This window comes from Carassius gibelio, chromosome A15 (assembly GCF_023724105.1).
Source record: "Carassius gibelio isolate Cgi1373 ecotype wild population from Czech Republic chromosome A15, carGib1.2-hapl.c, whole genome shotgun sequence".
In the NCBI taxonomy this organism is placed as follows: domain Eukaryota; kingdom Metazoa; phylum Chordata; class Actinopteri; order Cypriniformes; family Cyprinidae; genus Carassius; species Carassius gibelio.
The window spans coordinates 3,842,781-3,870,563 of NC_068385.1; the positions used below are offsets into that span (position 1 = coordinate 3,842,781).

Below are 27,783 nucleotides of genomic sequence, written 5' to 3' on the forward strand. Positions count from 1 at the left end.
ACAGGAACACTATTATATATTAAATTATATATGAAAAAGACCCAGTATATAACTCAACAATGTCACAAACTGTCAAATCACCTCAATCTTTTCCAAACTATGATATTTTTCATATTACGGTTACATTTGATTAAATATCTATATATCTAAATAGATATTCTAATTTATGGACACATTATACTGACATAATAGAAAACATTTAACAGAAATAAAATGCATAGAATTATAAAATTGTGGTAGCAGTCTCCAGTACAAACACACTAATGTTCAAAAAGTACTTTTATCAATAATAATTATCACAATAAATAATTCTTCTGCAATATAGTTAATCATAGCTTAATGGTTTGTGTATTAACATATAATTCAGCTCATTCAAGTATATGAATAACTGATTACATTATACAGTATATATTAATGTGTGTGTGTGTGTGGGACAATGTGTCACCTGTAAGGCTGCTCTCCCGTGTGTGTCCGTAGATGTCTTGTAAGGTTGGCCGAGCGTGGGAATATCTTGCCACAGTATCTATAGGGGAAGGAAACAGATCTCCAGGAACAATACTCAGCAATACACACACACACACACACACACTTCCCAAAAACTCCCTGCATTCCTGGCTAAGTGCTGTCAACACTCATTAAACATCAAACACATGTTTACTTAAACATCTTATTAATTAAACAACAAAACACAAACAAACGTTTTTATAAATATAATGACTTAATAATATTTATTATGCTTTAGTTCATCATAATTAAGGGTGTCACAATATACCAGTGTTAACAATAAATGTAATATTTTAAAATTAATACTGATATTATATTAATACTATTACGTACAGTTATTTTGTAAATAATGCAGCACATACTATCTGGTTGACAGGGCAACATTAAACATTTTTAAACAAAGTTAAAGATGAATTGATATACTGAAATCTATATTTATCAAAGATTCTTTTGGCCCTGATAATCCAATAGTGAAAATGATACTGGAACAATAATAATGTTATTTATATATAATGAAAATATTACACTATAAAATGAAGTTTATAATTAAAATGTGTTTTGTTTGCTTATTTATTACATACTTTTATCTATTGTTTAATTACTATATAATGCTTTTGTTTAGTTTCTATCCAATTTGCTTAGTCATTCACTTTCGAAATAATATTTTTTTGATTTGTTTGTTTAGTTACTATACAGTTTTCTTAGTTTTGTTGTAGATTTTTTAAAGGTATGTTTGTTTAGTTATTTGTTTTGTTTTCAAAAGGTAGATAATTTGCTGTGTTTTTAATAAGATATGTTCATTAATGTGCTAGGAGAAAGTGATCGTTACCTGCAGGTGTAGCGCTCTTTGCCTTTGCGTAACAGTGTCTCAGGAAGGGTGGTGGGCGGAGCCCGGAAGTCGAACATGGAGGGAACGGAACGCATGATGTCACCGCCGTCCGGCTTCAAAGAGCCAAAGGATTCCAGCTTTTCGGCCATGTTTTCAATCGCCGACATCTGTGAGAGATAGAGAAAACATTTATTACCTCACTGTGAGGTCTTTAAGGACACACATTCCCACTGTGTTATTAATTTATCGCATTTATTGATGTGGAGTTGCAAGATGTGCAGGGCAAAATGTTGACCGTGAACTTTCACTCTGGGATAACAGTGTGAAATGCTTTTGCTGATTTGTATTTTCCAGTTTTGGCACAGAAACTCGACTTACAATGCACGTTATAAGATGGACCACACATGTGCGCACACACAGAGATTCAAGCGGATAAGAACCGCTGCCAATTTACTAATTAAGCCTAACAGTTGCTTTCATCAGAAATGGACACACTCTCAAAGTGGATGGAGCTACATGTGTGTGTCAGCCAGAGAATGAGAACAACACAAGGCCTGAATGTGTGTGTGTGTGTGTAAAGAGCAGGAGTGATTCATGTTCAATGTTGGCCATAAAGCATTCAGTGCACAATATGAGCAGACAGCACATTTGTCAATATGAAAGATGTTGACATTACTGATCAAGGCTGAGACAGCAGTAATAATGATATCATAGGAAGGAGAGGGAGGGGACTGAGCTGTGTGTGTGTGTGTGGGGGGGAGGTATGGGTTGGCTGTAAACGAGTGGGTCAATCAACCGAAGCACAACAGTACGGCCTTTCAGATAGCTGAGTGGATTTGCATTTTTTCATGCGTATATTGAATTTTACCCTTTTTCTTATTTTGGGTTTTGGTGACAAATCAGTCCTGATTCACATTGAAGTACTCCCAGACTTTCATACACAAAGAAATGTTTCCTTCTGCAGAAAATATTCTAAGAAAGTTCTAAAAAAGAAGGACATTTTTTTCTTAGAAGCAATATCAAAGAAAGAAATAGGATAAATCTGAACATTTTTAAGTATTATGTCAAAGGAGAGGACAAAGATCAAATGTTCTGTTTTATGGTACTAAATTCCAAAAACGAATCAATCAGTTGTCATTTATTGAACAGATCAGGCCAAAAAAAGTGTAAAAGGCCGGGTGGTTTACTAAATAAACATGGATCTTCCCTAAATGGAAATGACTTTGGACCAGATTTAGCTGTTTTAGGTGTGATTTGGTCCATGCATTTGTTTGTTTGAGTCATGCATTACATCTATAAAGTAACGCTAATAGTGAGCTGCATTATGGGTACATGTTTTAAAGTTAGGTGTGTGTGTGAGTAACATGTAATTATTAAGCGTGTATGTGTGTGTGTGTGTGTGCATGTGTGTGTGTGTGTGTGTGTGTGTGTGTGTGTTTGTGGTGAAAGCACATGAATGACTTGATTTGGAGTAACTTACCCATGTTCTCTGATCAGGCATGCGAAACTGGGGGCAGGACAGAAGGGAAACAGCAAATCAAAATCAAGAATTAGACTGATTCTGTGTGATTATGCAATGTGATGTTTCGTAAAGGTTAACATCACACACTGATTGTTTTATTTTATGCAATGCAATGCATTAGTTATAATTACTCATATTACAGAGTATTTCTGGTGCAGTGGAAGAAAAAAGCGGTGTAAGAAAACAAATTATATTTATAATTTATTGATAATTATTTATTATCAATTATTATACAGATTTAAACAAAGTGAAAAAAGTAATACAGTAAAATATAAATATAACTAAATTGCATTAACTATTTCTTAATCCCCCCCCCACAATCCACTTAATCTCCCAATGTTTGAATTGTTTTCTACTGCTTAGCATCACACTAATACAGTATATTTAAAACTGCATTTCCCATAATACATCTGTGCCGTCAATAGCATCCCTGGTGCCATTTAGAGAGTCCAGTGAGGATAGTGCAACAAAGTGGATGCTGATAGGTCACCTCGTTAGGCAGTGTGTGAGGGACATGTGGATATTATCTTGCACAGACACAGCATACAAAGGGAATAATTCAGGCCAATGAAACAGCCCATAAAACACTGTCCTGAAACAGCCAATAAAACACTACACCAGTGAGCGTCTATGGGTGTTTCAGGGTCTATATATGTACCAGACGTGTGTGTGTAGGTTTATTTGAGAACTATGTATTATTTTTACAGAACCATGATAGCGAACATAAAATGACATAAAGCAGACAGGTTATTTAATACACACTAATGAGGTTACACAGACACTCAGTCACTAAACCACACACTTACACTCAGACAAAATCACTCATAAACACATAAATCACACAGATTTACAACAAAACAAACACACACACACACATTTATATATAGTCTTCATCCAGGGACGTGGCTCAGTGTCTGGCACTTTAACTGTTTATAATATTGTGACATAATAATCAAAGACACCCACACAGAGATGTGTCAAAAAACTCCCACCTTGTCTGAATCTCACATCTGGACCTAATCACTCCGTAAAAGAACCACATGGAGGAACATGGAGTCGCTATGCTAAAGCTAAAACACTAGGGCCCTGTAAAACTACTGCCACCATACTGTAGCTATTACATCAATACAAGATCATGAAGAGTTATTCTGTCAATAGTAGAAACTAATTCAATGGGACAAGTAAAGTTATGTCAGTATTTAAAATCGCCTTGAATTTGGTTAATGTGCTGTTTCTGTTCCATGTTTCTATACCATTAGTGGCACTAAACCAAATTAGTTTTTTGCAAAAATAATGATATGTTATTATAATGGTATTTTGTGAGTAAAGTAAGATGTCTGGCAATTCTGCACACCAACTTTCTGTACCACTGGTGGGAACTACAAAACTGGGTTGAAATAACTGATGAGAAAGCTTTCAAACTGGTCATGGTGCGCATTTGAGTCTGGAACATGCATGAAAGAGGCTCTTGAAAATAGGCTAATGATTTTTGCAGGACTGTAGGGATGAGGTGATAAAGTAAAATGGAGTTAGCAGTGGGAAAATATTCCGACAAATCTCACCTGTGGGTGGAAAAGGAATCCAGGAGCAGGCCGCATATACTTGTCCTTGAGGACTTCGAAAGGATCGTTCATCTTTCTTTTCTCAACCCTGCTGATATTAAACTTCTATCAGTTCTCAGGGCAAGTTTAACCAAACCAATTATATTCCTTTATGCTAACACAGTAGGAAGGACATGTGATTGACAGTACCTGTAAATTGGATCCATAAAGAAAGGCGTAGGTCTTGCATGTTGGAGGGAAGGGTCGGCCTTAGGTGCCTCCGGTTCTACCCTCTCCTCACCAAAGACAGGGTTCGTTTTTAACTCCTCCCCTCTTACACTCTTTCCTTGAGTTCGTCCACCAAGACTCAGGTCCAGCGGTTGATCCTGGTTGGTTGATTGTAAGTGTGAGGCTTCAGGTTTCAAAGGGCCGCAGTTGGCTGCAAGACGTTCTTCCTTCCGCTTGGTGGTGAGGTCAAAAGGTGATTCAGCGTTTCTGCCCTGAAGTTTTTTACCCTCAACCGGAGGGCTTTCTGGCTCCCCTTTGTGGCCTGGAGGTCTAAGTTGCTCCCTTTCAGGGAAAGGATAGACTGATGGAGAGAAGGCAGGAAAGAAAGACAGAGGAAACATGGAAGGGTATGGCAATGCCCCAACTTTTTTGTCTTGCAGGCCTGCAAGTCCAGTAGAACCAAAGTATTTCTCAGCAATGGAGGCAATTGCCTTTATCGAGTCATTAACAGCACCAGAAACAGCCGTTTGCTCGTCCAAAGATGACGGAAGGAGCCCCGGCACAGGAAAGTCTTTTCCGTTATTGGTGTTGCTACTACTACTGGAGCTGACAATAGTTGGGCTTTGGGCATCATTGAACCCACTTGACTTCCTTTTCGGGCCCTTCCCGTTCTCCCACCCTCGCACCCGTTCTCGGTCGCTTTCTGCTTCGCTGTCCAACTCTGAACCTGAAGTGCTTTCAAGCTCACTCCCACTCGGAGTGCTGACATCGTCCAGATCACTACTCTCTGAATGGTCACTCGTCTTCCCGCTATGCCTTGGTTTGGAGATAGATCCTTCCCTCTGACGCTCCACGCTCTCCCCGTTGAACGAATCCTTGCATAAACTCTTCAAGAGGTCACGTGACCCAGAGATGGGTGAGGACAGCAGCGGACTCTTTCGTAGTTCACCATTCGATGGGCCGTTAATGGGTGACATGGATGGGATTATAGGGGGCCGGTGGTAAAGTCCTGATGGGAAAAGCCCTGGAAAACTGAATGGGAATGCCGGAGGGGCTGCTGGGTATGTCAGCCCACCATGGTGCCTGTTTGTCCCAAAATAGTCTGCTAAACCAGGACTCCCATGGCTCATTCCAGCCAGTGCAGACTTGTCTAGGCCAGGGGTGCCAGGGAGGGCCATGCCCTGGGCAAACAATCCTCCTGCAGCAGCAGCAAAATGGTTTTTACCCTCACAGAAGCGCCGATGCTTGTTTAGGGATGACGTGGTGCTAAACATCTGTCCGCAGTCTTTGCACTTGATCTGAGTGCGACAGTCCGCGTGCATGCGTTTGTGGCGGCACAGATTGGAGAACTGTGTGTAAGATTTGTGACAGACCTCACCTAGAGACAGTGAGACATGGAAATACCATGGAAAAGAATGGTCAGTTTAGGCATGCCACACATACATTCATTCAAAAATGCAAACAAAACAAACAAAAATGCAGGACAGGCAAGGATGGCAGATGAAAGAATGCAATGTCAAACGCAGGTGCACACACACACACACACACACACACACACACACACAGAGACAAGAACATCACAATGGCTCTATTTTAAGCGTGAGAAGGAAGCAGAGTTGAATGAATCCTCTACTGCAGGTCCGTTCCCATGGACCAAGCGACGTCCCTGTCTATTATAAACACACACATAAATCTCACATAATTACACAATATTCAATCGTCAAAGAACATTCTTAAAATCCACGATGAATCCTAAACTCTTGCTGTTCATGTCACTGCACACAGCAGTGTATACTGTTAAGTCCCTAATGCACACTCTGAAAGTGATCAAATCACCCTATACATTACCAGTCTAACACCTCTAGTGTGAAATGAAGCCTTTTGTCCACTAACATTTCTCTTCATAATCACATATCCTATTGCAAATGTAATGTTTTAAAAATTTATGGGAGTGTAGCAGGGTGGGTTTACTAATCCCTGTCGGACTGCATGAGGTGTGAGGTGCAGAAAGAGGATGTTCTACCATGATGTGTGTTTACAGAGTCGGTCACTCAAACAGACTGATCAAGAGATGCGATGTAAATATTAGTGCAGGGTAAAAGAATGACTTAAAAGGTTAGTTCCCCCAAAAATGAAAATGTACTCATGCCCTCACCCTCTTGTTCCAAAACCGTAAGACCTTTGTTCATCTTCAGAACACAAATTAAGATTGTTTTTGATGAAATCCAAGAGCTTTCTGACCCTCCATAGACTACAATGCAACTGAAATGTTTTATGGCCCAGAAAGGTAGTAAGAATACCGATAACATAGTCCATGTGACAGTGGTTCAACCTTAATGTTATGAAGCTATGAGAATACTTTTCAAGAAAACTTTCTCAACAATTTCTTATCTGTTTATTGTATATTTTACTTTTGCATTTGAAATACTTTGGAACAGTTTTGGAACAATACAACTCTCCCAGTAAATGAAAGGATTTTATTATTTTTGGTGAACTATCACTTTAAGGGTTTTTTTTCGTTCACACACATACTGCTTGGGTATCATACATTCAGGAATACGCACACACATTTTTTATATATATTTGTGAACAACTGGACACACTTGGATGAACAGGTGTGAAATCTGGGGCGTGTTTTAGGGAAGATCTGTGAGCACTTCAGAGTACTGTAATTTGTCAGGTCTTAATAAACCATGACGAAATATTATAAACACATTCCGCAGTGGTGAACAGCCAGTGGTAAAACAAATGTGTGTGAGTGTTTATGAAAAAGAGAGATTTTCTCTTTTAGTTTAGCATAGTTAACAATATTGTTGTCAGTGTTTGTTTCAGTAACAAATCCAGAATGATGTATATGAACACATACATGCAAATGAAGACACAAATGAGTTCATGGGTCTGTTTGTAAAGAGGTCAATACTGAGTTTAAACCTCATAAGTGAATAACTTGGAATGATTTCATACATTGACTGAATTATATTTTAGCAATACCTTTCAGTATTGAATTGAAATATAAGTACGTTAACAAATGATAAAAATAAGACTCAATAAGGCTCACTTTGTTACAGAGTGTATATTTGCCTGTGCATGCATCAAAGTGCATGCGTGTGGTGGATTTCGGTGTGTGTGTTGTTGCGAGGTCATTAAGTGTTGTTAGCTGTGCTTGTTCAAATGCTGATTGCTGTAAATGGTTGTGCCTAAGTCTCTCTATGAGTCGGTCTGCATGTGGTAGTGATTTTCCCGGAATGGCTAGAGTTAGCAAGCTAGTTACTGTCTGATATGTGGTGGGGTGGGGGGGTAACGTCTACACGAGCTGTGTGGGATCAGCACTTCGAGGGTCAGGTCAATGCATGAAGTTCAATCGTGCAAAGTTCAGAGGTCGCAGTACAGTTTAAGACGTTTAAATCATTATGAGGGGCAAGTGCAGGATGAGATTTAGAATTATTAGGTTATTCACGAATGAGGTCGGAGGTCAGAGGTCATGCATTAAAATCAAGAGTGCACAGGTGGTGTACTGACATGCATTGTTAGGGTAATGTAGGGTAAATTGTGGGTTTCAAAGATTGATAGGATTATAAGAACATGACTATGCTGGTATGTACTGTATAATATTGTCAGTAACATTATAACATTGACAGAAAATCAAATGAGTCAGATTTTGGAAAGCGAACCATCACACACCACAGCATAAATGGAGTGTACAGAGACAGAGACAGCACACACACACACCCACACACACAGTCAATAAATACTGTACATCAAATACCCTGTAAAAGAAGCAATCTTAGGTTATAGCAAATAAACAGAATAACAAATTTTTATTAAATTAAAGATTAATATTCATTAATATAAATGTTAACTAAATACACAATATAATAATAAAAATTATTATTATTATTAATCGCAACCAAAACAAAAGTTTGTTAACAGTATTTGTAAGTATACTGTATATTTATGTGTATATAAATACACACACATACATTTATAAATGTAAGAAATATTTAATTTCCTATTTATATATGATTAATATTATATATATAAATATACTTAATCTCTTAAACTTAATCTCTTAAACAGATCTAACATCAACATAAGTGCTGGATAACTCAGGCCAGCTGGAGAGCTCCACCAGTCTCAAAAACAGATTTAAATCTATTTATATTTATTCATTTGGTCGATGCTTTCTATCCAAAGCAAGTTACAGTGCATTGAAGGTATACTTGTCTTTAAATACCAGTTGAGCAAATTAAAAAGTGGAGTTGATCTATCTAGAATCAAAGATTTAAAATTTGGCGGGAATTTCAAAAGGACGCTGGAGCTCTCCAGCTCTGTGGTGTGGTGTTCAGAGTAGAAAGCATGCAGACTTACATATGAAGGGTCTGAGTGACTTACATATGAAGGGCTTGACCGAGGAGTGGATGTGTTTGTGTTGTTTAAGGCCTGAGGAGGTGGCGAAGGTCTTGCCGCAGTCAGGGCAGGCGTGAGCTCGCGCCCCCACGTGCTGAGAGCGGATGTGCCTCTGTAAGTTACTGGGGTCTGTGAAAACCTGCTGGGTAAAGATAGAGATACAGGGACAAAGTTTACATACACATCCTACTGACAGTGTGATATATTGGAGTGCATCTCAAATGGTTTTGACTGGACATCAAAGTTGCAATCCAAAAGTACCAGAACTGATTATTTCTACAAAAGTAAACAAAAATGTTGTTGAAAACAAACACTGACATCTATAGGTTCACGCTTATGAATTTGCTCGAACTGGATGTACAAACTTTGAAGACAACAACAAAGATCCTTCTCCTGCATTTTTATGTTGAAAAGGCTATTTATTTTGCAATCCTTACTATACGTGATTATATAGTCAGTTGCTTTTTATTAATTGTATTTATCACCGTATTTTCCATGATGGAATTACTGTTGGGTTTGAGGTAAAAGAAGGTAAGCTACAGTAAGAGATGCCAGTTTTGCACACATCTGGTCTAATGTCTGGACTCTACCTTTGAGCAGTTTTCACATTCATAATGCTTGCCGCTGTCATGTGACATCTGGTGGCGAATCAGGTTTGATTTCCAGTTGAAGGCCTTTGGACACTGATCACACTTATACTCCCTCTCATCGGAGTGAGACAGCGAGTGAGTGTCCAGACTGAGAGACAGACAGAAAAGGAGACAGATTTGATTGTGTTTTTTGTTGTTTTGGTAGAAACAAAAAAAAATTATATTTGGATTCGGGTCAGAGTTAGTCTGTAGTCATAAAAAAGGGACAACAGTTGAAATTTTGCTTTAATCTAATTCTGTTTACCTCTGGGCATCAGGAAAGACCTGCTCGCACTCCTTACACTCCTGTGGGGAGTGGGGTAAGTTCAGGGGGTGAGTGTGGAAGTGCAGCGGGTCAAGATCAGGATCGTCTGCAGTGCAGGGCAGACCCTGCTTTGACAGCTTGAAGCTGGAGGAAGGCGGCGTACTGCAAACATGCTTCTGATGGTCCAGCAGCTCTGAACCAGACTCAAAGTTCTGGTCACAGTCCTCACAGCGGTATTGACGCTCCTCTGCAGGACAACAAAACGAGTGAGTTAGCATGTGTGTGTTTGTGTGTGTTGGTGTGTATGAGTGCTAACTCACCATGTATGTCCGGAGCCATGGTCTCACATGAAAACTCCTCAGCCTTCATGAACAGTAAGAGTTCCTCACCCGGCTGGACCTCTCGGACCACACGGTAAAAGATCTAGAGAGAGAGGCAGACATTTAACATGGGACAGAATACTGTTTAGTGTTTAATATTTCAGTTTACTTTTATTATTTTTGGAAGAAAAGATATTCATCAAGCATGCATTGAGCAAAAGCCAAAGATGTTATCTACAATGTTACCAACGTTTCTATATATATATATATATATATATATATATATATATATATATATATATATATATATATATATATATATATATTATGTTAATTCATAAGCCAAGCTGTTCGAAAACATGCTTTGTTCTATTCAACATAAATTTGTTTATGAATTTTGATGACTATTATCTCATAAAACAAACAAACTCGATAAACTTTACACCACTATCAAATCAGATTTTAATGCCAGTTCAACTTTATTTCATCAGATCCTCAGTATTTTCTGAATGGTGTAACGGTGTATATTTTTTACAAGCATGTGATATAAAAAATAAATGACAATACATTTTGATGGACAAACAATGATGGGAACTTGAGCTTGAGCATTTGTGTTTGAAAGAGACGGTGTTAAAGAATCCGAATGGAGACCTATCTGATTGACACACACACTTCCTGCGTGAACACAATAGGTAGCGGGAGAAACTGTTGTGTTATTTGGATGGTGTTATTTTTGGCAAGCCTTGAAGGCACTAGACAGCTCACTTCCTGTTAGGATCTGGTGGTGACATTTGAGCATTCTTATTAGAGATGTCACACAATCAGACACACATGCACAAAAACCCCTGATAATATGATAAAAGCAACAGTGAGGTGGAGACCCCTTGGAAACGCCATGGTTATTATGTGTGTGTGTGTGTGTGTGTGTACAAGACCCACCAGGCTGTGGGGGACACGGAGGGACTGAGTCCTGCTCTATTGTTTAACAGGAAAATACAGGGAACTAACAGGACCCTCAAGACAACATGAGAACGGAGTCTCTCTCACACACTTTCACGGCCAGTCTACCCCTTCTGGTGCCTTCCTGCAGATCTCTGATATCTTGTACTTGCAATGTCACAACTGACCCTCTTTCTGTGAGTGTGTGTGTGTTTTTATCGTACAAAGACAGGGAGCAAAGGGCCGCAATAATATTGTGAGCATGAGACAAAGGCAGAGCTGTTCAAACGCGGTGTGAGGGGCCATGGGATGAATGATACAGGAACACACACTCATACAACGTGTTGGTCGAGGACACAGCGAGCCAGCCAAGCTCAGAGATCAGGAGAGTTTACAGGGCATCACTCTTGGCAACCTATTCTGGGCCATGGACTGATTCTTCAGTGCCAAGGGTGAGTGCCAACCTACAAGCCTTTTCAGATGCACACGCTCACACACACTGTTCTGAGGACGAATGCGTATTATCGGGAGGACTTTTGAGTGGTAACCACAACAGAACATTAAATATCAGGACAATGTTACTACAGCTTGCAAAATTAGTAGATGTGATAAATTCACTCTGGATGTTTAAAAACAGTCCCAACCACTAATATTTGCACCCTTGGTAAATATAAACAGAGGTGGCTGTGAAAATAAATTTACACCATTTATCTTTTGGATCTTTTATTCAAAGAATTCACAAAATTCTGACCTATCATTGAAATAAATCAATGGAAATCTTATTATGAAATAAATGTTTTTCTCTAGTTCATGTTATTATTGGCACCCAATTATTGCAACGTCATTTTCCCAATATGACAGCTCTGAGTTTTCTCATATAATGCCTGATGAGTTTGGAGAACACCTGACAAGAGATCAGAGAACATTCCTTTATACAGAACCACCCCAGATCCTTCAGGTTCACAGATTCTCTTCTCTTCAGTTCTCCTCACTCATTTTCTACAGGGTTCAGGTCAGGGAACTGAGATGGCCATGGCAGAAGATTCATTTTGTCATCAGTGGCACATTTTTGTGTTGATTTTGATGTTTGTTTTGGATCATTGATCTGCTGGAAGAGCCAACCATGACCTATTATAAGATTTCTAAAGTAGGCAGTAAGGTTTTGATTTTCTATCTGTTGGTATTTGATTTGATCCATGATGCCAATATCTGAACAAGATGTCCAGGACCTCCTGCAGAAAAATAGGCCAACAACATTAAAGATCCAGCAGTATATTTAACTTTAGGCATGGGGTACTTTTTACCCATCTGGTGGATTTGCTGCCAAAAAGCTCATTTTTTTAGTTTCATGTGACCATAGAAGCCAGTCCCATTCGAAGTTCCAATCATTTCCAATCTAGTTTTTTTTTTGAATGAGCGAAGAAGATTTTTCTTGAAACCTTCCGAACAACATGTAGTGATGTAGTGCTTTTTTATATTTATTTTTAATTTTTTTATTCTTTCTAACCCAAGACTCAACTAATCTTTACGATTCTCCAGCTTTGATCCTTGGAGAGTCTTTGGCCACTCAAACGCTCCTCTTCATAGTGCATTAGGACGATTTATAGACACACGTGCAATATGCATTGGAGGAAAACATTTAGTTCATAATGTGTTTTCCCTCAATTTCAACTGTTTACTTCAATGATAGGTAAGAATTTTGTGATTTAAAAAAAATGAAAGATTAAAATGATAATTTTGCAAGCCACCTTTGCTCATATTTACTAAGGGTGGCTGGGACTGTATAGTAATATATACTAAATCTACTATAACTACTAACTAAATAAATAAATCCATGGATGCTCCCAAAGAAATAATAATAATAATAATAAAACAAAATAAAAAATAATACTCGCTTACTCACTCACATACTGTATGTTTCCAAGAGTAAAATTAAATGAAGTACAGTATATGCATGTAAATACATATATATAAATATGAAAATAATAAAATATGTAACACAATGTAATAAAATGTCATATTAAAAATAAACAGTAAATATACTAAAGGCAAATAAATAAATACACACACCTTGAAAGAAAAAAATGCCTTAAAGATTTAATCCAATTTTCTTTTTTTTCTTTTCTTTAGGTGATGGGGTTTTGGTTAGTGTACTTGTGTTTCATGTTAATTGATAAGTGAAGGTTGTAAACTTATTAACTTTCAGTGCCTTATAATAACACACTGACCCATACCGCTATGTAAATGGGGAATTAATATGATCCTTGCCAATTTTGACCCATACTGAACCACAGGAGACAAATCAAACATTTATCATCACGACTTTTCTTTCCAAGACTTTAAGATACAAAAACACTTGCACTTGACTTTGAGGGCGCTGAGAAGTGCACTAGATAATCATTACCTTGACTTCTGCAATTACTGAAGCAAACAGTCTAAGACTTTCCTCTCCAAGTAAGAGAGGTCACTTCATATACAAGCACCGCACACACATACACTCACATAGCTCGGCTCTATTGTCTAAGTGTCTATGAGAAACGGATGTTAGTGCACTGATGTCCTGATAAACAGGTCCATTAGATCCTTCGTTCAGCACTGTAGGAATGAAAAACACTTTCACACAGACCAACGCCTCACGCTGAAATCCCCTTTCCCCTTCCCCGGGTCCAGTGTAAAGGTGACGAGAGATAAGCTGGAATAATCGGACAATCAGCATTCCTTGTGTCCAAGTTGATCAATAGCTGTCCAGCCATGGATTTTCTTCATGCTAATTGTTGTAGGTAACATTTAACAAAGAACTTTTAAGTGTTAAACAGCTAAATCAAGATGCTGAATCTCGCGTGAATCTTTCCTTATTTCCCTCAGTTTTAAAAAACAACAATTAAGCTTTACATCCAACACGATCAAAATCCATCCAACAGTTCTAGATAATATCTTAAAGAATAAATTAAGGAAAGCTGTTCGTGCAAAAAAGAGTGGGACCGGAAAAAGATGAACACATTCTTTCACACATCTCCACGCAGCCTAAATCTATTCTTTATGAAAACTGATAACGGTCAGTCTTTTGTATCTCTCTCCTCAGGTTTTGTCGCTATAAGGAGGTACAGCGTGATTATAAAAACGTGGGTTGCCGGAAACCATAAAGTCTAAGCCCAACTCTTTGTTATGTCAAGGTGCCATAGTTGAACAGTTATGTCTGAACAGGTTCTCTCTCTCTTTTAGTTTCTCTTTTAGAAAAGTAAAATATTTAGAAGATCTAAACTCAGTCCTGCTTTTTTATTATTCATCAAACATCAAAATCACACTTTAGATTGAGAAACATTTGGATTTGCAAAGCTGAATATGGAGAATACAATTGGCCTGTTTAACATTTGAATGAATCCTCAACATACGTCATTTCACTTGAAAAGGCCGACCGGTGCTTCAAGAGGTCTTTGTTATCTGGCAAACGGTAAGTTAATTTCATAAGGACTGGGTTCACTGAATATCTTATTGTGCGATTTGGGATCTCCAAAATAATCCTGATGGCAGGAACTGATCACATGATTATTGTTTCGTTATAGATTTAGCTTGCTGTGCTGAGAAGTAGTTCAAAAAAGCACAACTCAACTCAGTCCAACCCAGCTGATCTCCATTTAAATCTGCTTGAGTCCAGATCAATGCAGTCTGAATTAGATCCAGTCCTCATCTCAGTTTATTCCAGTCCGGTCTACTTTGGTTTAACAAATCTATTTTAACTCAGTTTGCCTCAAATTAATTTATTTCAGTCCAACTCAACTCAATAAAACAAAAAAGTTCACCTTAAATAAAACAGTTGAATCCTGCTCAACTCAGCTCATCTTAATCCAACTCAACTTGACTTAACTCAGTTAAATCCAGTACATCTGATTCTCAACTCAATTTAATCTCAGTTCTATTCAGACCAACTCAACTCAGTTTAATATATCTCAGTGAAACCCATTTAATCCTGTTTATTTCAATCCACTTAGACTACCCAATTTCTCTTCAAATATGGACATAACATTTTAACATTTAAAAAGCTGCCTTTTAAACACACAAAATTACAACCTCACTGGTTCAGCCTTTTAAGGAAGAGAATAAAAAATAAAAGTTAACAGTAAAATTTTGTGGTGTGTAAAATACTGTGAATAAAAGCTGTGAATTTATGGATGTGACTCATTCTCTTTGCCTTCTCTCTCTCTCTTTGAGAGTCTCTTCGCAACTGTCTTTCACTCCATAAGGATTCAGGAATTTGTCATCCCTCATATCCGAGTGCAAAGATACAAAATGTGTGATTATCATCATGCTTGACTGAGAGAGTGTGTGTGGGCGTGTGTGTGATCCTGGCCTGTGGTCCTTCACGCTACAGCTAAGATACAAAAGACCAAAACACAGTGACACACATAGAACGAGAACGAGAATGCAGAAGGAATCTGCTATTAAAGATAACAGAAACACCTTTAAACACTTCATTATGTTGGCCATGCAGGTGCTCTGGGTGTGTGTGTGTGTTCTCCACGTACCTGCTCATGTATCTGGCAGGCTGTGAGGTTGTGTTGGTGGGTGGATGGAGAGATCTGGACGTGCCTTAGCCAGCTCCAGCTATCACACACGTTCCCATCCAAACCTGTGTGCTCACCCTGAGAAAGAAAGAGAAGAGAGAGAGAGATCAGTCTTTGATCTTCAACTTTTACCGATTACTGTGAAGTGACTAAAATCTCATGCCACCCACTTAGACTTAGAAAACAGTGATAAAGATAAGTCAAAATTATCCACACACACACACTTTTCTCTAAGACACTGACAACATCTTTGCACACTTTGCTTCTCTCCCTCACTCACAGCCTCTTCAGCTTTGCTTTTTAGTCATCAAGTGAATGTCACAAACAAAACAAAATTCTTCTTAACTTCGTCTTAAACATCATCTAGTGGCTCAACTACCTGGCATCTGTTCAAGTAAGTTTTACACATCAACACAACAGTGCTGTTTTTTAAGTATTGTTTTGCGAAATTGACAAAATAATAAACATAAAATGCATACACTTTCACTACCTTCTAGTTAGTAGTCTGCCTTTAGTTTTTCAGCAAATATCCATAGAATACAATTTAAAGGTTTTACAATACATTTAAAAGTAAAATGGAAAAGCTTTAAAAGGGTCTAAATTGCAGATCTGAATGCAATCAAAATGATTTTGCAAAGTCAAAAATATTTATGAAAGAAACAGCCTTTCAGTCTGCCCAGTAACAGTCTTCACAATTTGCTTTGTTTTCTGCCAAAACTCTCGAAACGAAAATAACGGGTTTATCTTTCACCGAGCTGCCAAACTACCGTTACTGCCCCAACAAACTCCCTCTCGCTCTTTCCGTGAAGGGTAACGAATACAAACACGTTATTAACGGAGAAAATGGAGCGCACTAAACATTTCTTTAATATTTAGGCTTTGAGTTTATGCAGTTTAAGGCCAAATAAATCCACCGCGCGCAAACTCGCCCCTCCCAAACAACACTGATCCTCTCACGAGCTCTCTCTCTCTCTCGTTAAATAAATATAAAGACATATAATTTGTGTTGAAATAAATATATAAAAATTAACTGTCTGGAAGTGCCTAACTATGCAGAAAAAGTGTTACAAGTGTCTAGAGAGATATTTTTAAAACAATGTGTTTTTGTAAAAAGAAAAAAAACGTATTAGCCTACTACAAACTAAACTCGTAAAACTAGACACATTTGTCAGCTGTAATAACTTTTATTGTCATGAAAATGCATCTTTCATTGAATAATATTCGTTTAAAGGTCTACACAATTGTTTAAAACAAAAACAAAACATGAAACATTGCTCAGAAAACAAGCTTCAACTGAAAAGTAAATACAAATCAGTTACTCATGACCCCCCCCCCCCCCAAATACTACAAAATTAGCCTAGAAAATCTTTAGACAAAGAAATTAATAATAATAATAATAATAATAAAAAGCTGGAGATCTTAGCGACTCGCATTGCATTTAAGCGTTTCGCTTCAGAGCAAAGAACGAAAGCCCTTCGTTTCAATACAATTAAACAAGTTCAAAGGTGAAGGATGAATGGACTTTATCTGACCATTAACTCGCGCCTTGTCCGAGAGAAACTCTGATATAAGAACTTAAACCGCCTACCTTAAAAACTCCGCGGAACTCTCACTGGGACGAATGAATAAATCAAACTGCTCCAAAAAACTCACAACAGCCTCGAATGAAGCTCGTACGCGACCGCTGTGTTTTGCGGCATGTATCCGTGTCTCTTGCTGAAGAAGAAGAAAAAAATCGCCGCCTCTCTCTCGTTTTGCTCTTATCAAGCGGACGACACGCTTATTTCCCCCGCGGACAAAAACTTTGTCCAACTTTAATCCGTCCTTTCACGAATCGTTCCGTTGAAAGTGCCCAGGTGTCGGTAGGTCTGGCTGGCGGTTTTATTGACTGTCCCTATTCCTGGCATCGGATAGCGACTGAAAGAGCGTGAAGAGGAACAGAATGACGGCGAGGATCGTCCACCTTCAGTGATCTGAACGTGTAGGAGTGTCTCTGTCTGTCCCGTTCCAGTGGATCCTCTCTTGTCCCAAGCGAGGGAGATGCGCTAAGGAGGAGGAGGATGAGGAGGAGGAGGGGAGGGGGGACCTGTCTCGCGTGTCCACGGTCGGAAGTTGCATGAGGCTTCTCCACGATCGCGGTGAGGCGAGGTCAGCGCGAGGTCGGGACGGGGCTGCTCGCGGTTGGACCCGAATTTCCCTGCTGTAATGAAGCCATCCAGTAATCACGATATCAGCGGCGTTTGCTCGCGGGGGAAGGACATGAAATCGAGGGAGCGTGCAAGTGAAAGTGCACTGTGGTGTAACACTATTGTTTCTTTAAAACTAAATGACGTGCAATTAACATTACAACTCATTTAAGAACTAACATTTGCGTTTAGCTTTAGTACACAAACAGAGCTACCTTAACTTTCCAAATAGGCTAATAGTTTTTTTAGTCTTCTTTCTCGCCGCATGCACAATACACCTGCTCCAGACAGCCCACGACTGATACAAAGCGAAATAAATCCTCTCCCATCTCTTCACACGAAACAAATTTCACAATAATAATAATAATAATAATAATAAAATAAAATAATAATAATAATAAAAAGTTTATTAGGAGCAGGAAAATAATTTCCTGCTATTTTAACAGCTCCATAAAATGAAAGGTGTTTTTAGTGCAATACATTTTCTACATGTGGTTATTATTCACTTAGCCTATGTTTTGCATTTTTTATATTTTAAATCTAGCGCAATGTTTAAAAGTAAAGATTCATCAAGCGGTTTATCACATAACTCTTTATTTGATTATTTTTTTAAATTTCTTAAGAACTTGAATGATCTCATTTTGCACTAGGCCCTTATTTTTAAGAGCGAGACTTCATATTGGAGTCCAGCGCATGTAAGAAGCGCAAGTCCACTGACGGGACTCTAATGACTCTGATGAAGATGAATATGTCTCCCTGGCCTATCTTTGACATTGAACTCAAGGTTCAGATAATGTCCATTGTTTGATGAAATCACAGGGCAGAAGCGGAGGAAGGACAGGAAAAATCATGTTGTAAATACGGCGGCCCTCGTCAAAGATTCCCATAGCCGCGCTCCTTGAGAACCGCAAAGAGACCCCGGTCCGCCGCGCATCGATTTCCTGCCATTCCTCGACTTGTCCATTGTTGGAAGCCTTTTTAATTTAGCCATAAATTGGGAAAGCTCAAGCTATGAGCTGTTCTATTTTCTCACTGTCAGGATGAGGGATTTGGTTTATGATGCATTGTGTATTAAATACAAGTAATCTGGGAAAGTGATTGCCTGGCCTCGACGGGGTCTGATGGAGGCTGGTGATAGAGGCTCCTCAGCTGAATTGTTCTGAAAAGAAGGAAGCGATAGCAGATAAACAAAAGGGCCGGTGCTATCTGTACCAAGGCAGGGGTAACACGGGGTAAGAGAGCCCACGGGGCAGGGGCAACTCCTGGAGCGTCACTTCGCGCCTCTCCGGTAGATGGCGTAGTGAGCTGGGTTTAAAAACAGGAGGAAAACTTTCTACTTTCCTCAGGAACGAAGTTGCATTTTTTGCATTGTTGACAGGTTCTTTAATGTCACATGTGTAGGGAAAACCTGCAGGCATTATTTTGAACGGGCACACATGTTTAATTCGATAGATTCGAGGAGTCTAGAGACTGTATTATTTAGAGAACTGGCCGCCTCTCGCTCGCTCTCGTGCGCGCTCTCTCTCTCTGGAGGGGAGCGCATCAGTCAAGCGCGGAGCTGTGGAGCTACCGGGACCGGGAGTCATTTCTTTTCACGGCTGCGAAATTGCTGCACACAACGCCGTACACATTAAGGCGTCAAATTGCTAGATGGAACATGAAAGATTCAGTTGTATTGCTAGAAAAATTGCCCAAACGACCTAACAATGCAACTCGACGCTTAAACATGGTTGAATTCAATAAAACTGAATTTAATCCGGCCCTATAATGAATCTCTTTAATAAAAGTCATTTAGATAGTAGATTTTATTTATTTCTTCTAGGTGTTTGTTTAAACTACGTCACAGCTGACTGCACGTAGATCAATGCTATTTTGCTAAATTTATCAGAGATGATTTTATGAGAAATCCTTTAAAATTTAAAAAGTTTAAAACACGTGCCATGTTCGTAATCGTGTAGGCTAACCTTTGACTCTTAAAATGTGGTGGTGTAACAAGTAAAAAAACAATAAAAAAAATAAAATATTTTCAAAATTTCAATAAATGAATTTTATTTTTATTTTTTATAAATATAAATTTCAAATAGCCTAGGTTTTTAGGTAATGAATAGCTTTGAATAACACTTAAATAAAAATATATAAGCGATAGCTTATATAGTCTACTATATAAAAATGACTTAATATAGCCTACTTGACATGAGGGTGTAAAGAGGTTCTCTCTATTTTATGGTTTTCATGTCACATGACAACAAAGTGGCCTCCTGCACGTTTATGCCACACTAATAGGCTGTGACTTGTTTTAATTGATGGACGTGTTTTAAGAACTAACATTTTAAAACAGAATTGCTATTGTCTACTGATTATTATTAGATAAATAATAATTGTTTATACCAAGCTACCAAACATTTTTGTCTAACAAAAAAAAGAAAAGAAAAAGAAAAAAAAGAAAAGAAAAAAAGAAAAGAAAATCACTGGACAGTTACACCATCTAACACATTTGATTTTAAGCGCAACATAAATATCAAAGTTACATTTAACACAATGATAATCAAATAAAAATTTTACTGAAGTCACTCTCTTTCCAATTACATTTATTTTAATGTGTTTAATTAACCTAATAGATCAGGAAAAGACGCGTCACTTCATTGACCCGAAAGCCTACTATTAAAACATGCATTGATCAGAGGATTTTAAATGTCTGGGGTTTTATGTTCATTCATAAACACTTTGAACAGAATAACACTTTAAAACTGAATCTTTTTGATTTTATTATTATTATTTTTTTTAGTCCACCAGCGCTGGACTGCGCGCATTAAGACGTTAGTTAAACTTGTGCGGAGGGGAATCCCAGATGGGCGAGAAACTGACGCCGGGAAGGAGCTGCTCCCCGCGGTCTCCCTCAGCCCTGGAGTCGCGCTCTAATGGAAACACTGTGTACGAGAGATGCATTCCAGCACATCCTAAAGGGGAAGAGGGTAGGGGGCGAGAGAAAAAGAAAATATCGCAGCCAAATCCACATGAAATAGTTCAACCATTCATCGAGATAGACCTCCCATTGACAGGAGCGAAATTCTGCATTAAGCCTGCACCGCGCCTCCCTGCAGACGCTGGACTCCACAACCAGCTATTTATTTAAAACGCGGGGCCACTCAATCAACGGGCTCAACCAAAACTCATTTAAAACTGCTCCAACTGACCAATTTAGAGCCCGGGGCTGAGACTCCTTACCACTTAGTCATCTTTTGTTTGCCTCTAATAGCTTGAAAATCTAATGAAAACAGCTACATAATGATCTTGACGTGGCTAGATAGAGCTTTACATTTCAAACAGCCATCGAACTGTATATAACAATAATAATGTCATCATTAACAACATTAATTACATTTTGCATAACATGATTAAGGTGCAATAATCAAGTAAGTACATCAAAACAGCAATTAATTTGGACAATTCCAAACACATGAAAATGTTTTCAGTATCTGCATTAAAAGTCACCTTGATATTTTTTGTTAGGTTTAAAGTAAAAAGATGGGGTGGGGGGTGTCATTAAAAGGCTGAAAAAATAAATAATTGTTATTAGTTCTTGAGTAGTGAAGTTCCTAATGAAGTTATTCTGTTTAAAAAATAAAAAAAAATAACCAAATCAAAATGTGAAGCATCCACCATGCAGGAATCCATGTTAAACATAATGTGATAACAAGAAACTTAAATATTCACTACATTTATAGTATACATGTTTTTTTAATGTATGAAACCAACATGAATACTGTTTTTTCTTTACGTTTTACTTTTGAAAAACAAAATAAAAATTGTTGTCAACATAAAACAAATAAATAATATCAAAACTTGACGATTTATTAAGTGTGGCACATCTGTCAGTACAATTCTACATGTTTTGACATTTAAAAAAATATTGCATGTGTGCCACACAAAACTACCACTCTTCTCCATCTGCATCCCTAAATAAAACACTCTTGAGGGGCTTTGAGAGCTCTCCTTCCTAACACCAACCAATTACCATTAAAAGAGAAGGGAGGAAATGAAAGTGGAAAAATGTAAATAAAAATTTCCTTGGATCTGGAAGTAGGCCAGTAGCGTGTGTGTTAATCTCCACCTCGGTAATTTGGTTCTCTGAGAGAGGTACGGCATCCCCGCTGCTGCGCCCTGCGTGCCATAAATCACAGCTTTATGTGGACGAGGTCAGTGTGCCCCCTCCTCTGAAGTGCCCTGGCTAAGTCCGTCGCGCCTGCGCCATGTTTACCCTCTCACCCGGTCTCTGGCTCACTCCTAATTAAAGATTATTTTCATTTGCCAGGTTCACAAAGAAAGAGAAGAGAGAGAGTGTTTCTTCCCTCTATTTCAGGAGTGGGTTGTGTTGAATTAGTACCCCATCATCTCGGCCCCGTCTGTGCAGTCTCACCCGTCTCGTCCCCTGCGGGCCCTGGGGCCCGAATGCATGACGAGGGGCCTATGTTTCATCTCCAAGCACACACACATCCAAATGAAAAGAAAACTGTCTGAGCTCCCAAAACTTCCACCTACATGCTGAATAATTTAGTCTTTATATTTGAAGAACAGCCGTGTGGAACAAACAGCTACCACAGATTGATTGTTTAAATGCAATATGCACCACTTTATTGCAACATCACAAATCTTCAATTCATCATTAAGAGACTAAAAAGTTGTTGCGGTCTTCTCAGGAGGATTAATTATTACAAGCATAATTTATGTTTTGGATACGAAACGGGTTCGTGTAAGTGGCAGGACCCGTTGCGCCAGACGGGCGGGTGTGAAACAGATAGTTTGTGTTCTCTGGCTAACATGAAGTTAATTGCTTTGACAGCGGGAATGACAAGACGTGACTCGGTCGCAATAACACAGGCCGGCCTAAAACAGAACCAGTAGTCTGCAGCACAATGCACTATTCAAACCGTGAGACTTATAGGGGCCACAGGGGGATGCATTTTTTTTCTTCTCAAAAACATAGGTGGGAAGTGCTGGACTTGTATTTACACCGCTGATTTTCAGGGTTGAGAAGTCTCTCTCCTGAAGTGTGGCCTCTGGCACCGTGCGGCACACAGCCGACCGTTGGAATGTGCCACCTCGGGGGGACGGGGGAAGGGAGGGGTTTATGATACGGGGCTGCGGTAATCACAGATACTTCCCTTTCGTTTCCACACACACACGTCCCATGTCCCAGAATGTATGCCGGCCGTGGGGTGCGATAAACTCGGCAGCTGTGTCAGAGGTAACGTTTTTAAAACATAAATTAGTGAGGAGGGAGAAGCGTACTTAAAACTCAACAGGACACACTGGAAATTTCGACTTCATTTACCACAGTAAAACATACACACATATAGACAGACATCTCGGTGCTTTGGACGGTAATTAGATAACCCTATAAAGCCAACCTCATCATATTTGATATCCAAATTTCTATGGACCGTTAACATGATTAAAACCTGTTGTCCACAATCCACTACATCCCTTCTGCTGATCGATAGATGATACTTTTTTATTTAGCAAATAAAAGGCCGTTTAGGATAAATCTAAAAACGTCCAAAATATACACGTCTTTTTGCTGTGAAATCTTCAAAAGATTTTATGAAACAAGTGTAAGAAAAACATTTATATTGTTTGTAATATTTCAAGATTAAGCAACCTGAAATAGCCTGCCTTCTCTATATCATACTTTTTGAGCCATAAAAGCATGATTAAAGCTTCATCAAAAAACACATATGCAAACTTTTGTCTAAAGGTTCAATAAACTTCCATTTAGATTATTTCACATGTCAGGCTTCACAGGGTTAAAAGCCTGGGTATCATCTTAAAAAGACTATTTTAATGCTAAAGTAGTGGAACGTACCACCTCAGATCCGAGGCGTGGGTGTTGAACATTTATTACGTTTATTGTGCTGTCTGCGAGCCTTTGATGTGTGATGCACTTGAGAGCCAACAGCAAGCTCTCCTGTACGCCGTGTCCAATTTAAAGCATCATATTTAATATTGGAGCTATAGGCCTATCTGGTGTGCTTACCAGCGGAGGAACAGGCACACACTCACATGCACCTTTATCGTAAAGGGAAATTAGATACCACAAAAAAGGCTCATTACATCCACAGGCCGTCACTCTGTGGCTTAAACCGAGCGGGAAATGAAATTCCCGTGGAGCAACGGTGCCCATTAAAACAGTCAGGTCTACATTTTAATAATCACGCATGTAAGAGGCACAATCGTTTCAGCGCTACCCTTTAAACTGATGTCATTAGTGCTGAAAAAAAAAAAGTTGATTTCTTTCCTCCTCCTGCAAACGCAGGTGTTTTGGAGGAGACCGGAGCACACACGTGTTACTGATGTGCTAGCAGGCACGTGGCAACAATTTTCATTTTGGCCTGCCACCATAATGCGTTTGCACCTTTTTAATTGCGAGGAAAAGTCAAACAAGGCGACAAATCACGAGTGCTTAAAGATTGACAAATAAAAGCTTCATTTAGAAATGGAATGCCGGCATTCCGAAAGCCAAACGGGATTATGTGCAGATAATGTAAATCATAATCTATTAATGTAATATTATGTTCTTTGATTTCCACTTACTTAGCTTGTGATACTCATTGTAGGATTTAGAGGTAAATTTCCCAATTTCCTCTCCAGTCCTGTGATCTTTTTCTCTGATTGGATTCCTATAGGCTTTTACACATGGGCAACTTTTACTGAGGAGTTTTATCTAAGGAGTTTATCTAAGGAGCGTTTAAAAGGAAATGGACACCCTTTCGTTTAATTGCAAGCAGAACAAACTGAATGCAACATTTCAAAGGGGATAAAAAAAGACAACTCTGCCTAATTAACTTGTCACTCCTATTTAGAGCTTCACTGGTTTTCAGTAGCTTCAAAGGGGAGCTAAGTTAGAGTTGGTATATATTTAACCCAGCAAGATGCTAAAGTGCTGTGACACAAATGGCCACATGTGTTTGCGTCTATGAGTTGGTTTGTATATTAAATGTATGCAGAAACACAAAGAGTCTTTTAGAAGACTGCATTCTCATATTTTGGACTGTGTGTGTGTGTGTGAACCAGGAGCTGATTGACTTGTCAGACATTGGGCTCAATAGTGCAGGTTTACTCAATTCCAACCCAATCATGGAGGTGTCACATGCTTTTGGGCGGCGTGCGTGCACCGGGCGGGCCTGGCCTGATAAATCTGCTTTTATGAGGGCCAGTTATAGCTTTTATGGCTGAATGTTGGAGAGACTGATTCAGTGATCAATCATGTGTGTGTGAGCGAATAAGACAATGGTGAGCATCACACACACACACATACACACACACACACACACACACACACACACACACAGGTACAGGTGGATCGATGCTTATTGTGAGTTTGGGGTGATGGAACACCATTGGGATATGACTAGATCATCTCTCTCTCCCTCTTTATTTCCCTCTTTCGTCGCTCGTCATCTCTCCATCCCTCTACTATTTCACTCCTCCATCTTTTCTCTTGGCATAACTCTTCATCCATCTTTCATCGCATTCTCTGCATTACTCACAATGCCAAAGCTCTTTCATCTGCTCTTTCTTTCCATCTCTCTCTCTTTCTCTATAGTCTTCACTGTGATGAAGTCCTAATGCAAGAAGCTTCAGCAAACCTTACATAAACACACTCTCCTTACATAAACTAACACTGATATATTTCTCTGGTGAATGAACAACATCTGCAGCACCCTGAAATATCGATTAGTACAGAAATAGGCACACACTTATACACACACAAACACACTGACCACACCAAAGATGGTAGTTTCCCTAAAGTTGTGGGACGGAGTTTGAAACAAAGGCCAAAGAGAGAGAGAGGGGCCCTACAGATGGAGAGACAGGAAATGGCTACTGATTACACACACATTCTCTTCTCATTAACACACACTTTTTTTTTTTTTTTTTAATATGTTTTATTCCTGTCATAACAAAATCGAATTTTAGCAGTTATTTAAGTCTTCATTGTGACATGATCCATCAGAAAGCATTCTAATATTGTGATTTGGTACTCAAGAAACATTTCTTATTATTATTATCTATGTCAGTATTTTTATAGAAACTGAGAAATGTTTTCAGAATTCCTTGATGAATAAAAAAAAAATAACAATCTTTTGTAATTATAAATGAATTTACTGTCACTTTTAATCAAATTAATGCATCCTTGCTGAATGAAAGTATTAATTGCTTCAAAAAATATTTTACTTTTGAAACAGTAGTGCATATATATATATATATTACAATTAATTATATAGTCATTTTATTTATGTTTATTAGAACAAAATCACCATCAAATAAACCACCATCAAATTACAGCATACCACAAGCCAAAGTGCACGTCTCCAAAAATATCTCACAAAAATCCATATATTTCTTGGTGTTAAGCTTCCCTTCTCCCCAAAAGCCTAAATCTGCCAAAACATTCCTCAGATCAGTTATACACAGAGACCCCCTTCTTTCCATCTCTCTATCTGTGAATAATCCTGTTTATAAAGAGTGAAAGTTCCTCATTATGAAGATGTGGAGAGTGTGTACACAGAGTGTCGGCTCGACTGATGAGCTCACACTAAATATCTGTTTGTTTGACGAGAGCTGTCATCTCACTTTTAACTGTCCCACTCTTTCCTTCACTCCATCTTCTTTTCTCTAAATTTGAGTCCCTTTCTTTTTCCTATTGTGACTTTAATTCTTAAACATTTGTACTTCCTTATCACATTCTTTCTTTACTGTCTTCATTCCTTCATCACTTCCTTTTTTCTTTCCTGTCTTCTTTCCATCCATCCATACTTACTGTTAATTCTTCCTCCCTCTTCCTTCCTTCTTTTCTTCCTCACTTTCTTTTTCTCTTCTTGTCTTCTCTCCCTCCATTCTGGCTGTTAATTCTTCCCATCTCTTCCTTGTTTCATTCATTCCTTCTTTGTTTCTTCTTTCCTTTCTTCCTTCCTGCCTCCTTTCCTTCATTTCTTTCCTCACTTCCTTGCTCCCTTTGCATTCTTTCCTTGCTTCCTCTTTCTTTTTTCTCCCTCCAAAGCTTCAAGGAAGTTCAATTTCATAACGTTCTTTCTTTCTTCATTCATTTGTTTATTTTTTTCCTTCCTTCCTTACTTGCTTACTTCTTTCAGTACTCCCTTTTTCTTCTTTAATTTCTTTATTTTTTCTTTAACTTTGCTTCCTTTCTTCAAGAAAGTTTATTCTTTCCTTCCATATATCCTTATTTTCTTATGGCTACATTTCCTTCATTCATTTCTTACCTTTCTTCTTTCCACTTTCCTTCTTTATTCTTTCCTTCCTTGCTTTTTTTCCCCCATATTCCCTTATTCTTTCCTTGCTTTCTTTTCCTTAACTTCCTTCCTTCAAGGAAGTTAATTCTTTCCTTAAATACTTCCTTATTTTCTTAACTTCTTTCCTTTCATCTTTATGCTTTCCCTTTTCCTTCTTTCCTTGCTTATTTCCATATTCCCTTATTCTTCTTTCCTTGTTTCCTTTTCTTTCTCTCTCACTTCCCTTCCTCAGGAAAGTTCTTGTTTCCTTACTCACGTCCTCATTCATTCCCCTTTCCCTTCCTTACTTTTCTACACACCATTTTCTTCTTTCCTTCCCTCCTATTTCTTCCTTTCTTCATTTCTTCATTTCAAGCATTCTTTTGCTTTCTTTCACAGGTTTTTTTAAATTCTAGAAGAACAGCTACACACACACATACATGAGTTTGGATGTAGGGCTCATGTTTATGATGTCATAATAAAGAGGAGTCAGAGGTTTATAAAGCCGGTTTATAAAGCCGTTGGCTGAGAAGCTGTGAGGTGTGTATGGTTTGGCTCATG

At 38.5% G+C, this 27,783-nt stretch overlaps 1 protein-coding gene across 15 annotated transcripts in view; it reads right to left on the reverse strand.

The window, feature by feature from the left end:
- Positions 1-27,783, reverse strand: part of LOC128028962 (MDS1 and EVI1 complex locus protein EVI1-A) — a 157,301-nt gene that overhangs the window by 7,098 nt on the left and 122,420 nt on the right. For 2 of the 15 annotated variants that reach the window (XM_052616359.1, XM_052616356.1), the window contains exons 3-12: positions 15,708-15,824; positions 10,246-10,348; positions 9,926-10,172; positions 9,622-9,769; positions 8,993-9,173; positions 4,607-6,002; positions 4,418-4,508; positions 2,814-2,840; positions 1,334-1,500; positions 446-523 (exon numbers count right to left, since the gene is read on the reverse strand). In XM_052616359.1, the coding sequence (XP_052472319.1) occupies positions 446-523; positions 1,334-1,500; positions 2,814-2,840; positions 4,418-4,508; positions 4,607-6,002; positions 8,993-9,173; positions 9,622-9,769; positions 9,926-10,172; positions 10,246-10,348; positions 15,708-15,824 (2,555 nt within the window). Of the gene's footprint in view, positions 1-445; positions 524-1,333; positions 1,501-2,813; positions 2,841-4,417; positions 4,509-4,606; positions 6,003-8,992; positions 9,174-9,621; positions 9,770-9,925; positions 10,173-10,245; positions 10,349-15,707; positions 15,825-17,334; positions 17,937-27,783 lie in introns of those variants that run through there. The other 13 variants (XM_052616370.1, XM_052616361.1, XM_052616357.1 and 10 more) reach the window with 13 other exon arrangements.